The 15,131-nt window shown below is 38.9% G+C and overlaps 1 protein-coding gene across 3 annotated transcripts in view; it reads left to right on the top strand.

The window, feature by feature from the left end:
• Window positions 1–15,131, top strand: part of Ankfn1 (ankyrin repeat and fibronectin type III domain containing 1) — a 406,041-nt gene that overhangs the window by 344,662 nt on the left and 46,248 nt on the right. For all 3 annotated transcript variants that reach the window (XM_087202565.1, XM_004859789.3, XM_087202564.1), the window contains exons 13-14: window positions 450–566; window positions 7,869–8,084. In XM_087202565.1, the coding sequence (XP_087058691.1) occupies window positions 450–566; window positions 7,869–8,084 (333 nt within the window). The remainder of the gene's footprint in view (window positions 1–449; window positions 567–7,868; window positions 8,085–15,131) is intronic.

Below are 15,131 nucleotides of genomic sequence, written 5' to 3'. Positions count from 1 at the left end.
AAAACCTTAGTTGAGAGGTTTCTAATGATTAAAGTTTTGGGGTGGAAGTAAATTAGCTCAAGGGTTCCTTGAAGCCCTAATATACCCGGTCATTGAACACACGCGCGCGCGCGCACACACACACACACAGACACCCTGCACACATGCCAGAATAATGTGTACACTACATTTTCAAAGAAGGAAGCTTGCATTCTGTCAGGTTGTGTCTCCAGTACTGTGAGTTATGGGATCATTTGGCAAAGACTAAAATGTGGATCTGACTGTTTCATTAGCATTCAGATCTTTTTCCAATTGGACAGAGATCAAAAAGTTGTTTCGCCTGTATCTGAAAATGGACTGGAGAACAAACTTCAGGGGTCAAGTTTCCTTCTCTCTGCTTTGCTTTGATGCTGCAACCTAAATCATGTTCTGGCTTGGACAATGATATGATCTTGTGACTTCTTTTGCAGCTGTCTTGTATGTGGGAAGACATAAGGTGGCTGAGGCAAAGTGTACCTATTTCAATGTCCTCATCCACAGTGCTGCAAACCCGGCAGAAGATGCTTGCTGCAACAGCCCAGCTACAGGTGACGGACCAGACCCTCAGGGGTTTTTTTTCTTTTTCATTTTAACTTGGAGAGCTCCATTACCAGTCCTACCTAAAAGGAAAAGGGTGAGCTCTTTCCTCTTTCAGATCCCTAGGCACATGAAGGCTTCTTGCTTTGAGCTTCACATCTAATTATGTGGGGAATTTGTGCCTTTGGCATGAGCAAGGAGTGAGGAGACTCAAGTTCTAGATTGCATACTAATCGGACATCTTGGTTCTCCTTCAGAGCCTCAGTTTCATCACTTGTAAAATAAGAGAAGTCTGACTAGGTCACTTGAAGGACCCTTGCAGCTGTGTGACCAAGGGAGCATTTATGAGCGTGTAGAGAAGGAGACAGAGACCAGCAGATATCCAAAGGAGGTTCTTGATATAGTGCTCTTGATAAAACATAGGAAGTTATGTACATTTTTTGCTTAGTTATAAAAAAACAAAGAAAGAAACTCTTAAAAGAGTACCTCTAATCCCTTATGTAGTCATCTTTCCATTTTATCAATAAAATCAAATTAAATATCCAAGCCCTGCAAGAATCTGTGTAGGTTGTAGAAATGGCACTGATTACTAAACAAGCTCTTCTGGGTTTTCCTGTCATTGTTTTCTGGTATGACCTTAATTTGTGGATCTTAGCACAGAAAAACATCTGTCACATGAAACTGGGTTCCTTAAGAGATCACTGAGCCATAACCATAACCATATAAACAAAATTCCACAGCTCCACCCCTGCCTACAATTACAAAATTTTGTTTCTTGAACTCCTGCAATAATAATTCAACCCTCTGTTCTAATAATAATTATTGTGTTAATATAATTAATTCTGAAAGGTTACTTTTGCTCCCCTGTGTTATTTTCTATTACAAAGGTAATTTACTGCCTTGTGTCCTAGTGGTGTCAGAGACTTTAGCAAACAGTTCCCTGTATTCCACTCACTGTTTATATTGCAGAGCCTTCTCCTCCAAATCCGGAATTTCTTGGGAATGGGCCCTGACTACTGTTGTTGAATTCAGAGCACTCCTGCCTTTCATCACTGACCCACTTGATTGGCACGTGCCACCGTCCTTCACATTGCTCTTTCTTTTGGACAAAGTACATTCCCAGGAGGCTGACACACCTTAGTGGGCCCTCCTTTAACCCACTCTTACACCTGAAATATGCCAGGATCACAAAGTGAACAACCTTAAAATTTCAAGCATGGCTCTTTATCATGTGTTTCTTAGAGGCTTCCTGGAACACTTTTGTCTGATATCAGTAACATGAGAAGGATTGGACTGTTGCAAGCCAGTGCCGTCACTGCCATGAGGGATGCCATGATGGCCAGTGTGACCCTACTGCATATTCCCATATCAACAGTCTTGGATTTCCTTGGCTTCTAAACATAATTCATCACCCGCCCTATGAGGCTGTTTTCCTTCTTGTTAAGCTTAGATTCCTTGATTCATCATAATCATTCCTTGAAAATATTCTAAATTTTCTCCCTCCATATTATCTATTTGTAAAAGTCTCAAATCTGGATGAATCCAGTATGTCTATACTGAAGTACCTTGATTATGCAGAAAACCACCTAAAAAGTTGATTAGTTTCATGTTAATCTCGTGACTACAATTCTCACAGGGAATGTTAGCTAGCAGTCCCTTTCCATTTCTCTAGTAAATTTTTTTTCTCATGCTGCAACTATTTAAAACCTTCTCCATTTCCCTATACCCCTTCCTCTTCTCCATAGTCTATTTCCAGACAGTTTTTCCCTCACTGCTAAAAAAATATATGGCAATGGAAGAGATTTTTTCCACCACCAAATTTACAAACCCCCCTTTATTGACTTCATCTTCGCTTCTCTCCTATTCCAACAGATTAATTCTCATTTCTACCCAAAGCTCATCTCTCCACACTTGCTCTGGATCCCATCTCTTCCCTCCCATCTTTATTTTAAAATACTCAGAATCTCCGATTTAACTTCCCCCAATATTCCTCACTTGGCTCCACATAACGCTTCAGCTACCAACCAATCTCTCTTCTCTCCCTTACACTCAAATTTCTCCTCTTAGTTCCTCATTTCCCATTAGTTATCAGCTCTCTGACTTTTCTACCACCATGACTATAAAACTGCACCCAAAGTCCACCAGAAATCAGAGGCAGATAGAGCTTCAAAGTTCCTCATTTGTGTGAGCCCTTGAGTGTGTGGGAGTCCTAAAGTATTTTAGGTGAGGAGAAGAAGCTGAGTTGCAATCAAGAGGTATTTCTGGTAAACAGCCTAAAGAAATTTCAGGAAGAAAAAAGCAACTCCAAATATTACAGTCTGGCGGGGGGGGGGGGTCTTTTCTCATTCTAAATAAATATTCATTTTCATACCCAATTTTATATTTATAATTTTGTATTCTTTATCTTAAATAAAGCCCCCACAAAAATCTGTTTCCACGCCTGCCAGTTTCACTAAATCCAATGGACAATGTTAATTCCTCTTTGCAATTGATAGCCAGCAGCATTTGATACATAGGGTCCTAGTCTCCTTTTCCTAACTGGTACATTCTTTGGCTTCCATAATTTCACATTCTCCTGGTTTTCTTCCAACTTTCTAGTCTGTCTTTCTGAATCTCTTGTGCTAGCTCACATGCTATTTTCCGTTTAGAACCATCTTCTTCCACCTCTTTGCCTTGCTAATTCCGACATATTCTTCAGATCTCAGCTTAATTTTTAACTTCCTCAGGAATCCTTTCGCTGACTTCCTGGTTTGCCGAATCACTCCCATAGCACCTTGTCTTCTTCATTCAGGACAATGATCATAACACCATTAGTCAATAATTTTTATCAATATCTGTCTAGTGACCCATTTGGACTATGACTTCCTGAGTTCAACAAATATGTCTGCCTTGGCTACCTCTATATCCCCAGTGTTTGGCATGTGGAAGACCCTCTGCACTTACTGTTTGGATAAATAAGTGTATTTGTCAGTCTAGCCCCGAGTACCCTCCCAAAATCACACTGGAGGAAAACTATCTGACCAAGTGGAAAAGTGATCACAGAAATGTGCCTTGGACCACAGATACAACCTGGATATTTCTCCAGCCCGACACAGTAATCATAACCTCTTATAGGGAGCCCTCATCAAAAGCTTTAGCATTATTAGGAATTCTCTTCCCTCCTCCATGTTTCTGCTCACCTGGTTAAATAATAGCAGTTGCTTTCATCTTTTTGCTGGAGGATTTAGTATCCAAACCATTTCCTGGTCTCTATAATTAAAATTTCTGGAAATGTTGAAGGCACCTCGGAGGTGGGAGATAAGGTACAGAAAAAAACTTCAGAAAAAGGAAACATGAATTTGTGAATTGGTATATACTTAATACTTTAGGTCATTTTATTAATCTAACATTTTTACAATGTTCTAAGAAAAGCAAAAATGTTCCATATATAACTTGATTGGCATCAACCATCCATAAATTCTGTTGCTTTGTCTATAGTATATCTCATTTTACTCTCCTCTTCTTTCCAATCTTATTACTACTGCCTGATTACTTTAGTTACATCAAAAGCCCCCAGTGTCATCCTCCCGGGTCTCCTCTCAGCCCTCTCCGATGCATCTCCACACTTCTGCCAGAGTAGCCAACCTAAAACATTGCGCTATGGCATTCCTTACCTTAGACTCTTTCATTTGTGACCCAGACATTTTGTGACACACAGGACTTTATCCATAAACTTTCTCTCCTTCGTGTCCACGGCACACTGGTGTATCCTTTATCACAATATATACTAACAACTTCATTTGCTCCTTGTTAACTGGTTTCTATTCTATAACAAGGTCCTCCTTAAAATAGTGAGGAGTAAATAATAACAGTGTAATAACTACTTTCATTCATTTAACAGATCAGGTGCAAAGCACTGTGCTAAGTGATTTACAAATTTTATCTTGTTTCCTCTTTACTACAAACTAATGTGAATGTACTATTACCTGTATTCATTTAACAGATGATAAAACTCAGGCATAAAGAGGCTAATTTGTGTCCATTTACACAAGTAGAAATAGCAGAGTATGGATTCAAATCCAGATCTATAAAACTCCCAGGACTATATTCTTAAAATTCAGCATATTATTATATGTTAATTTATTAAAAAGTAGACAAAAATTTTAAGGAAATTATCTTCACTCTAATTTTTGAAAATATAAGTCAATTCTGCAGCATTGGTAGTGTATTTAGAATTGGCATTTGTTTATTTGAAAGAAGGTAAAGTATTAATTAGTTAATTAAGTAATTAAAAATGTCTAGGCAGGAAGAGAAAGAAGTATCTGTTAGCCTTTAGATTTTAAAAGCTAAGATGAGAAAGCCTATAAGTGACCAAAACCCCACCCTGTTTTCTTTCTCTTAAGAAAATAGCAGGGGCCTCTTCTTAGGAAGAGAGTGTGTATTGCTCTCATAGTGAGAGGTATCTGAATTATTTATCCTCAAAGACAATAATAATGACAGTGTAGGTGGTATTCCATTAAACTTCCCTCTTCCACAGTTTTTAGAAATTAGTATTAATGAATGAGAGCTAGGTAACAATCTATGAACTATGTCTTCCTTTTTCCTTTTGGAATTTTTCTCAAAATTTCACTCTGCTTTTGTAGGCCTTCACACCCTGACTCTGGACTTCTTTCAACTTCCCATGTTGCCACAAACTAAATAAAACTCTCAAAAAGAGTGCCTCTATCAAGGGCTTGCTTATAGTTCTATAATTTGTTCTGGTGATAAGCTAGATGCATTCCTGGTCACCATCAGTTGGCTCTTACTCCTCTTTGCCTTGTAAGATCACCAAGGGGCCAGGGCTACCCACCCTGGTTACATGGAATGACGGGTATTAACATGATCTATTTTTCCTTTACAACCTAAATAACCTTGAATTTGTCCCCACTGGAACATGACTGCAATTTATTTTCATAAGAATATTCTGCTTTTCCATTGGGTATCCCCAAAGCTAGCTATCCACCCTGATTTATGTCAATGAAAAATTTCAGGATGATTTCAGTGATTTTTTTTACTCAGCCTAATAGAAAATCTATCCAAAGATGACAGTGAACCAATGACAATAACTATTTAATGAGATGAACACCTCAGTCGATGTATACCATCAGCCTTGGTTCAAACTGAATCATATTTTCCAGTGTCCTAATGAAATATAGTAATTTGGTCAGCAAAGAACTGTTGAGTTCTTACTGTATGTGCCAAGCACCATACAAACAGCTCATGGACACAGACAAAAAAATCATGATCTCATGATATGTGCATCAATTTTATGCAGCAAAGCCAAATACTGATAAGACAAAAGTCTGTAGAGAAAGTAATAGGAAAGGCAGAAGGTAGTAAATTCTACCTCTGAGAGTTAGGAAAGTTTTCCCAGAGAAGGTGAAATCTGGACTAGATCTTAAAAATGAGTAGATGTAAGACAAGGTGAGCTTCCAATTATAGCAGAAAAGAAAGCCCATATGCCCATACTGTAGCAGGGTTAGGAGATTGCAAAAATACTTTCTCATGCATTATTTAATTTAATCCTTCAAACACTCTATGACAGTGATGGTGAACCTTTTAGAGCTTTTGGCGATAACAATCATCCCACTATGGCATGCATGCCATGGTGCACCACCACTGCCTATGAAGTAAGGATTAGCATAAGGGATGTCTGAGCCATAAGGACCTTTAATTTAAGAGGGTGAAACTTGGGCCGGGGATTTAGCTCAGCAGCGCAGCACCTGCCTGGCAAGCGCGAGGTCCTGAGTACAATCTCCACTACCAAAAAACCAAACAAAAAAAAAGAGGGTGAAACTCAGGACCAGAGAGGGTAAACAGTCAGTCCAACAGTAAAGGAATGGCAGTCAGCCCTGAAACTCAACACCAGTACAGTAAAATCGTAAGAGCTGTGCTGTGTTACAGCCAGCTTGTACTGGCTCAGGAGAGCCAACTGTTAAAAATCCACAGATTTTGAAAGCTTATTGTCAAAGCCTGGGTAGCTTGAAATAAACTATGGCAAGGATATTTACACCACAGAGATTGGTACATGCTACAAATCAGATATCTCCCCTTTTTTGTCATGTTTTGTTAGCCAGTTTACCAGCACAACAGTGCTCATTAGTAAACTGCCTGTCTATAAAATTATAGTACTATGAAGGCCTGTAGTAAAACCCTTACCTAAACCAATTCTCTATTATTTAGAATCACTTGTTAGAAAGGGAAAATCTGTTTAGGCTATTTTTTAAAGTAATGATACTGCCAAGTGAATTGTTATAATATATCCCTAATTATTTAGAAAATTCCTTACTCATTATGTCTGATTTTTGTGAGGAAGAGTAAAAGGCTTAAGACATGATCCCTACCTATATGGGAGGATGCCAGTGCCTTTGCAGATATTAATGTTGACCAGTTGGCTCATTTATTTTTAGGTCAACCTTATCACTTTTACAAATTCCAGTTCTACTTTGGTCTCATGCTAGCAGGTCATCTCATCCACATTTATGTGAGCTCACAAAAATAGGACCTCTGGGATCATTTATAATTTTTTAAAACACAGATATTCGAAGCAAGAGAAAACTGTATTCTAATCATCCAGGGCTCTAGGTTAGAAATCTTTAAACTCTGCATTTTTGTTATACTCAGGCTTATTTTTCATAACACCCACTTGGGCCCCTCCACATTTTATGTGACCTCCTTCCTTCCTTTTCTACTTTTTTAAAGTATTGTCTATGGACCTACTTTATAAACAATTTTAACAAACTTATAAATAAATAGAACTCCCTAAAATGCAGATAAGTCAAACCAGGCCAATCTCCCAATTAAAGTATCTTGAGGGGAATGCGCAGTCATTTGGGGACCTGTACAATGTGCTACATTGTCAATTCACTTCTTTATTCTAAACAACCCCACCTCATACTAGCTTACAGTAGATCTCTTGAAAACTCCACAAGTAGCATATTTGAAATCTCAGGCATTTTTCTTTAAAACATCTGGGATTCTCTTCAAGTACTGGTACCTGAGGTTTATGTGCTGGTGTGTCTATGTGGCTAAGAGATATTTACGGATATTGAACTTGCTTTTAAAAAAGCATGATTGTTGTGCCTCTTGCAATAATCTTCATAGGCTCGTGGTGAAGATATTTTCTTTAAGTTTCTGTTAAGTGCTTTTCTATGATGCCACATGTTCTAGGTTTAAATCTGACAGAACATACAGCTTCTCAGAAGTCATCCAATTATTCACAGTGTCTTTTATCATGGTTGTAGTGCTTTGCTTTTACAATATTATCTCTGCTATGGTTATCTCTTTGTTTCTAGAATTTACTTGGAACACACAACTTGGGAAGAGTTTACTACGAGCCCATTAAAGACCGGCATGGAAACATACTCATAGTCACCATCAGAGAGGTGGAGATGCTTTATTCTTTTTTTAATGGCAAATGGATGCAGATCTCAAAGCTGCAAAGCCAGAGGAAGTCTCTATCAACACCTGAGGAGCCAACGGCCTTAGACATTTTACTAATAACCATCCAGGTATGTATTTTTTTTCCTGATACATCTGAAATTCCAAACTCAATTATGGAGGCTCTAGTAAAATATATCAAAAGCTACTTACATGTGCAGCCACAGAGTAGAGACAGTCCTGAGATGGGCCATTACTCATATCTCACATACAGTAAAGATGCTGAAATGTTTTATTATTAATCCTTCTCTGGATCTAAATATAAGCAGTACAAATAGTGATCGCTGTGAAAATGCTCTGGCCAAAAAGCCAATGAGAAACAATGAGACAAATAATTGAGTAGTGGACCTACAGAGTGGATTGTACCAATAATACATTGTAGTATGGATACATGTATACTTTAGGTGTGTGTGCTTCTTTGAACAAAAACACCCTTGCACATATTTACCCTCTTGGAACAGACAGACATGATTAATTCCATTTTAGGAATGAAATAACTGGGGCTCAAAGAGGCTAACTAACATACACAGGCAAACTTAGTGAAGCTAATAAAGTTTCAATGTACTTCAGTTCTTCACTTAAACAAGTCCTTTTGAGTCCCTGACTGGCACTTTAGCAATTTCACACTGATAATTTCGTATTATTTTCCTTAAAGAAGGGACCAGAAATTGTGTTCACTTTGGCCCCTAAAAACGTGGAATGTGCCCTATGGGCACACAGCTAGAAAAGGGCAGAACAGAGACTTCAACTCAGATTTTCTGACTATATCCAGGCTTTTTTCTGCTCTATTACATCTACAGTAGGAGTTATTATTTTAGTGCATGAAGGATGGGGGATGAAAGATTCACCTGAATTATGAAATAATCACCAAAGTTCAAATACCAAGCAGCTTAGATGCAGACAGCCTGGATGGCATTATGAGGACCCAAGCTCATGACTACTTATGAGTGGGCACCATCCCAGCCACCATGCAGTCTTATGCATTTCTGTGTAAGCATAAGCTTCAAGCTGTTTCGTTTTTAAAACTGAGTCAACAGTAGCTGTACAAAACTCTCAGTTTAGAATAACTGGCAGAAACATCAACATTGAGCCCCAAGCAAACAATGACATATATCTACAAAACAGCCCATCTGGAGTAGCAAGCAAGGAAGGGCCCAGTCATACACGAACAACCCAAATCCCAGCCTCAGTTCCAGGAGCCATTCATGGTCACCTCAAACAGCTAACTTACTTTCTAACCTGCTTGCATTCCCAAGTGAGGGACTCCTAGTGCAATAATCTCATCTGTTCATTACTTGCACTGGACCAAACCAGGACAAAGTCCAGCACAGCAAAGGTAAGCTAATTGGTCAAAGCCAGTACCTCTGGATTTGATTTTATTGAATTTGGGCTCATAGCAAATTGATAGAGTGTATGTGTATGGGTGAAGGAGGCGGGGGCAGGGAACACAGACACATTTGTAGCTCCCCTCTTCACCTTTTATAAGCGAGTGCTAAAAGAAACATTAAAAAATCATAATAAATTGAGCTTTTACAGGGTGACTAATACACTAATCCCCTATAGGGATAAACTGGGGCCTGGGCTACCTTTGCTCCTAGAAACACAGCACAAGCCCCAGCATGATATAATACCTGGTTTTTCCTAGACTTATTACATTAAAAATGTGTTACAGGTGCAGAAAAATTCCAGTCTGGTGAAAGGTTGTTAGAGAAGGAGACCAAAAATAGGGGCAGGATCAGGTTTCCACACAGATCCAAGTGGAAAATTTACCCCCGCTGACTGGCACATTCCTGCTTGATGTCATTCCCAACCCAACCGCCTCCTCTCTACTTTCTCTTTCCCTCTCTTTTTCTCTCCCCACCTTCCTATAAAGGTCTTATGGTGGAAAGGAAATGGGTACTAAAATTCCTAGAACTGGTATCTAATCCATCCTAGACTTAGGATCCCATGGTCAGGACTAGGCTCCACCAACTCAACACAAGGGTTGACACGGATCTTGATGGAGGACCAAGCAGGCTGAGTAACTCCAACAGTGACAGGCCACAGGCCATTCTCTTTCCTCGGGGAAGTGGAGTGATGACCATCAGGCACCCTGGTCATTGGAAACCTGGGCTTTTTCTTGCTACCGCACAACACACTCTGGGTACCACTTTGCGATCAGTCTGCCTACGATACTATTCCTGACCCCATCCTTTCTAATTACATGACCAGAGCTAGTTACTGTGCTTCTCACCCCTTGCTTCACCTCCTTTTAAAAAAAAAAGAAAAAGAAAACCCTGCAGGAAGTGAGTTAGTATGTAAAGCCTCAGGAGAGTAGCACAATAAATGTTAGTGATTTTTATTATCGCTCCTCAGGACACACCCAGCACATCTCTTCTTACCTACTCTCCAGGACACCTCTGGTACTGACTCATTCACTCCTTGGAGTATTTCATCACTTCATCTGCTTTTTCAAAACACTTAGGAGGGGCTGTATAAAAGCTACATGATGTACAATGGGTCCTCAAAAGTGGTTTTCAAGGGCTGGGGACTTAGCTCAGTGGTTCCACTGCCTGCCTTACAAGCACAAGGTCCTGAGTTGGACACCCGGTACCAAAAAGAAAAAAAAAAGGTTTTCAAAACTTTAACAAAATCTCAGCCCATAAACTCATCTAATAGACCACAGGTCCCCAAGGAAGCTTCACTATCCAACTCTCTTAATTTCCTGAACCTCTCAAATCCTAGACCTTCGAAACTGGCCCCTCTAATAAATATATCTAGGAAAGAAAAATCCTTCTTATGCCCTTGGAAGTAAAAGAGAGACAGTAAGGACAAGTCAGAGTCCCTCTGAGCAAACTAATCGTCAGTGAAAGTATTTGCAATAAGAAAGCTCCTCTTACATATTAGGCATTCTAAACATGATCCTCAGGGGCCACTTCAGAAACTGGACACCTGCATGTGAAGTTTCCTCTGAAAATGAATCTCTCACCTGTGTACTTATATTCAATTGTGTAACCCTGTGTTACATCTATGAAATAATGTGATTCAAAACCCAGTGGGGTTGAGGAATTCTTCTGTATCCAGTTCACAGATGAGACCGTGGATTTCAAGTGGATCACTTGCCAAAGTCACATCAGCCAAAATGCAGCAGAAGAGGGGCTCACTTCTTCTGACACCCACCCGAGTGCCCTTCCCCTTCGACCATGGTGCTTAATGCACTCCCCCTTCACTTTTCCTGCCCCTTCCTTAGAAGTTCATCCTAGAGAAACTGTGTTGCAGCTTGGCTTTATTTTTGTCCTCCCATCCCTGTCTTCCTTCTCTTCTTCTCCTTGGCCATTCTTTGCCACCTGCAGGTGCCCAAGATTTACTATATCTTCTGCCTTTTCCTTTTTTCCTATACATGCCTACTCTTTCTACTCCCAAGTGGTATCTAACATAGGTATCAAAATTATCAAATCAGAGAGATGAAGGGGTATGAACTAATTGGCCTGGACTTAAGAACCAACTGGGTTCACACAGAATTTATTTACCAATATTCACAAAAGTATTATCCATTATAGCCAAAGAGCAGAAAAAACCTTAATGTCCAATGGCTGATGAATGGATAAACAAAATGTGATATCGTCATACAGTGGAATTTATTCAGCCATAAAAATGAATGAAGCACGACCCATACTACAATGTGGATGAACCTTGAAAATATGCTAGGTGAAAAAAGCCAGACAGAGTGTCACACATATTATATGATTCCATTTATATGCTATATCCATAGTAAGCAAAATCCATGTAGATGAAAAGCAATGGTTCAGGGTCAAAGGGAGGAGAGATTAGAGAATGCCAACTAGTGAACGTAAGGTTTCTTTCTAAGTGATGAAAATGTTCTGGAATTAGACAGAACATTTTCTGTCTAATTTTCTGTGTGGTTGCATGATCTTATAAATATACTGCACATCACTGAATTGCATACTTTAACAGGATTAATTTTGTAGCATATAAGTTGTGTCTCAATTTTTTAAAAAGAAACAAGTAGAAGTTATAGAGTCTACATTAATCTAGAGAGTCCTCATCTCATCTAAAGACAGCAGACCCTGTTCGGTCTCAGCTATTACAAAGGAAGAACACTGTTCCATTGCTGAAATATTTTCCACTTTTAAAAGAGAAGTTTGAGATCCAGCATTTAGGGCAAAAATCTCCTTAGTATTAAAAGCAAGAAAATAATTCAGAAAATTTAAATTATTTATAGTCTATATAATCTTGGTCCCACAAAAACCACTAGCCACCATTCTGTCACGATTCAGCTTCCACACTACATGCAGCAAAATAAAAGCCCTAGAGTTATTGGCAAAGTAACTGTTTATTACTCCTTTAACAAGCTCTTAGGATATCAGATCAATGAAGAGAGGCTCGATACTCCCTTCCCGATCACTGCACCATTACAGCTTTTTCCCTCCTGGAGGCCCAGCCCACAACCCACACGTCTGGGCCTTTCATTTCATATTGAATAAACTTTTTTTTCAACACCCACTAGGTTCTAGGCACTCTTCTAGGTGCTATAGGAAAAACAAATGAATAAGTCAAAGTCCTTGCTCTCAAGGAGTTCAGTCAAGGGAAAGAAACAGTCTTGTAAACCAATCAAGGTAATACAAGGCAGAATTAAACCAGAGTCTGATAGCAGTACCAACACAGTACTATGGGAGTACACACAAAGCAGCTATTAATTCTGCCTGGAAATATCAGGGAAGGCACTGCAGAAGAGGTGGCATTTGACTGAACCACGAAGATAAGTTTATCAGGTGGAGAAAGAAAGAACAAGAAAAGGGAGTGAAGAAGGAATTCAATAGAGACCATAGCAAAGAAGCAAGGCTGAAACTGGAAGAATTGATCTCACCCTCCCTTGGGTCCACATGGATCTTACATACTGTCCTTATGGCCTTTGTTATGCTGAGGTAGAAAAACTGGCTTACGTGTTTCTCCAACACACTGAAATGTAAGTTTCTTGAAGGGAAAGATAGTGTCTTAATCATTTTGGTATCATTAATAACCTACCATAATCCCTGACATGTAATAGGTGCTCAATAATAGTTGAGAGTGAGTGAATTCATGAACCAACAATCGTAAAAGGGAGATCAGCGCATGTATTATGGAAATCCATTATGGCAGGAGACAGAGGACATAAAAGGGCTACAATGAAATTTAGAGACTAGAAACGTGGGTTAGAGGTTAAATCAGATACTCAATTTGGTGCTAGAAGGCCTTTCTGGTATATTTTAATTTATGTGAAGAAGACAGCTCCTTTCTTTTCCATATGTTTCTCAGGCCCCAAAAACATTCTAATGAAGGATAAATGACTGTGTAAAGGCAAAAAATATATACAATAGATGCTCAGTAATAGTCTTTTAAAAAACTGAATGAAAGAGTGAATTACTCCATTCTAGAATGGCGTTGGTTTTTATATAACCACAGTATGTTCCTGACTCACATTCTATTTGTGGTCAGTCCTGACCCCTACATGTTTTTCCCTTACACTCTTACCCATCCTATATTTGTACTTTTGGGTTTGAATCTTTACAAGCACATTTTGTTATTAAGTTTCAACCCTAATTATGATAGGCTTATTTTCCAATGCATTGGGTCGTTCATAGCTTTTTTACTATTTTCCAGAAAATCAAAACCACACCAAATTTGAGACCCACAAACTTGATACACACATTCTTGATTTTCTTTGTCAAAAATGTCAATAACTAAGCTGAACAGATTGCCCCATGGGAACAATCCCTACTGCACCATCACTCAATCTGTCTACTGGTCCCATACCATCTTTATATTCCACAGATCTTCATCCCAGACATTCAGCTTGTTAAATACGGTCAACATTCTACCTTTTCTAGGTTATCTAATGAAATAGATTACCCTGGAGACTTCTCCAAAGTGTGTGGATCCTATTTTATTGCTGTTGGAAATTAAAGGTGTTTGTATGATTTCCTCTTCATAAAGCCTTACTGAGTTCTCTTTAGGGCCTTGAGATTTCCTGGGTGATTGCAAATTGATTGTATGCTTGATTCTTTCTCATTTTTCCCAAAGATCAATAAGTCAGAGGTCTTTAATTACTAGGGTCATCCTGTGTTTCTCCCCTTTCTGTTGCTAAGACAGGCATATTTGTCCTTTTCTAGTCATTAGGGACTTTCCCAGTTCTCCGTGACTTCTAAAAAATAATGACCCATGGGTCTATAGCCACAGCTGCTTGTTCAGAATACCCCTAGAGTATATATCATCAAATATTGCTGATCTGAACACTTGTATTTTTCTTTCTGACATTAACCATTTCTCTCCCTTTAGTTCTTCATTTCCCAAATACTACCTTGACTGAACTTCCAGCCAACTACTACTATGATCTGTTCTAAAGAGACATGACAAAAGATATTAATAAGTTCAGCTTTATCTATCCCCTGATATTAATAGGAATTCTTTCCTAGTTGAGCATAAGAAAAAACATTTTTGCCAAATTTCCTTTCAAAAGTTGTTTAGAGTTTTCTTTTCTGTACATACTAGTTGTTATATCTTCCTCCCAGTTGTGACTACTCTTACTTAATTTGTTCCTCTTCTGCTATTCCCATATTATCTTTTAGGGACCTGACCTGATTAACACATGTTGTGTACTTACTTTATAAACTAATAATAGTACTGGATTCTAAGGGCACAAAGCAACAAAAAAAAATCATTAATCTCCCAGTCCAGTTCAAGAAGACAGAGGGCCTGGGAGTACAGTTCAGTGATGGAGCAAGTGACTAGTATATACAAGGCCCCGGGTTTGCTCCCCAGAATCTGTGCCCCAAAAAATAGAAGGAAAAAAGATGAAAAAAATATGTTAAGTACTCTTTCCACTGCATGCCTACATTGTCTCTATTATAAAACTGATTTCAATATATTGTGATCATCTGTCTTTCTCAGCTCCCATAAGAGTAGAAATCACATCATGTTTACATGAAACCCCAGTGTTTCCCATAGTGTCCAGCACATCACAGGAACTCAATGTACGTTTGATAAAGGTTGGGACAGAGGAAACAATACACAATAGTATATGCTAGGTGCTGCACATGGTTAATTCTACAGAGGAGGGATCACTCCTTCAGAGTATAGTG

Source organism: Heterocephalus glaber, unplaced genomic scaffold (genome assembly GCF_053883595.1).
Source record: "Heterocephalus glaber isolate CG9 unplaced genomic scaffold, H.glaber_assembly_v1.0 deba00001773, whole genome shotgun sequence".
Classification (NCBI taxonomy): Eukaryota; Metazoa; Chordata; class Mammalia; order Rodentia; family Bathyergidae; genus Heterocephalus; species Heterocephalus glaber.
The sequence above is the reverse complement of the archived record's forward strand: the minus strand, read 5'-3'. Positions and strand labels throughout refer to the sequence as shown.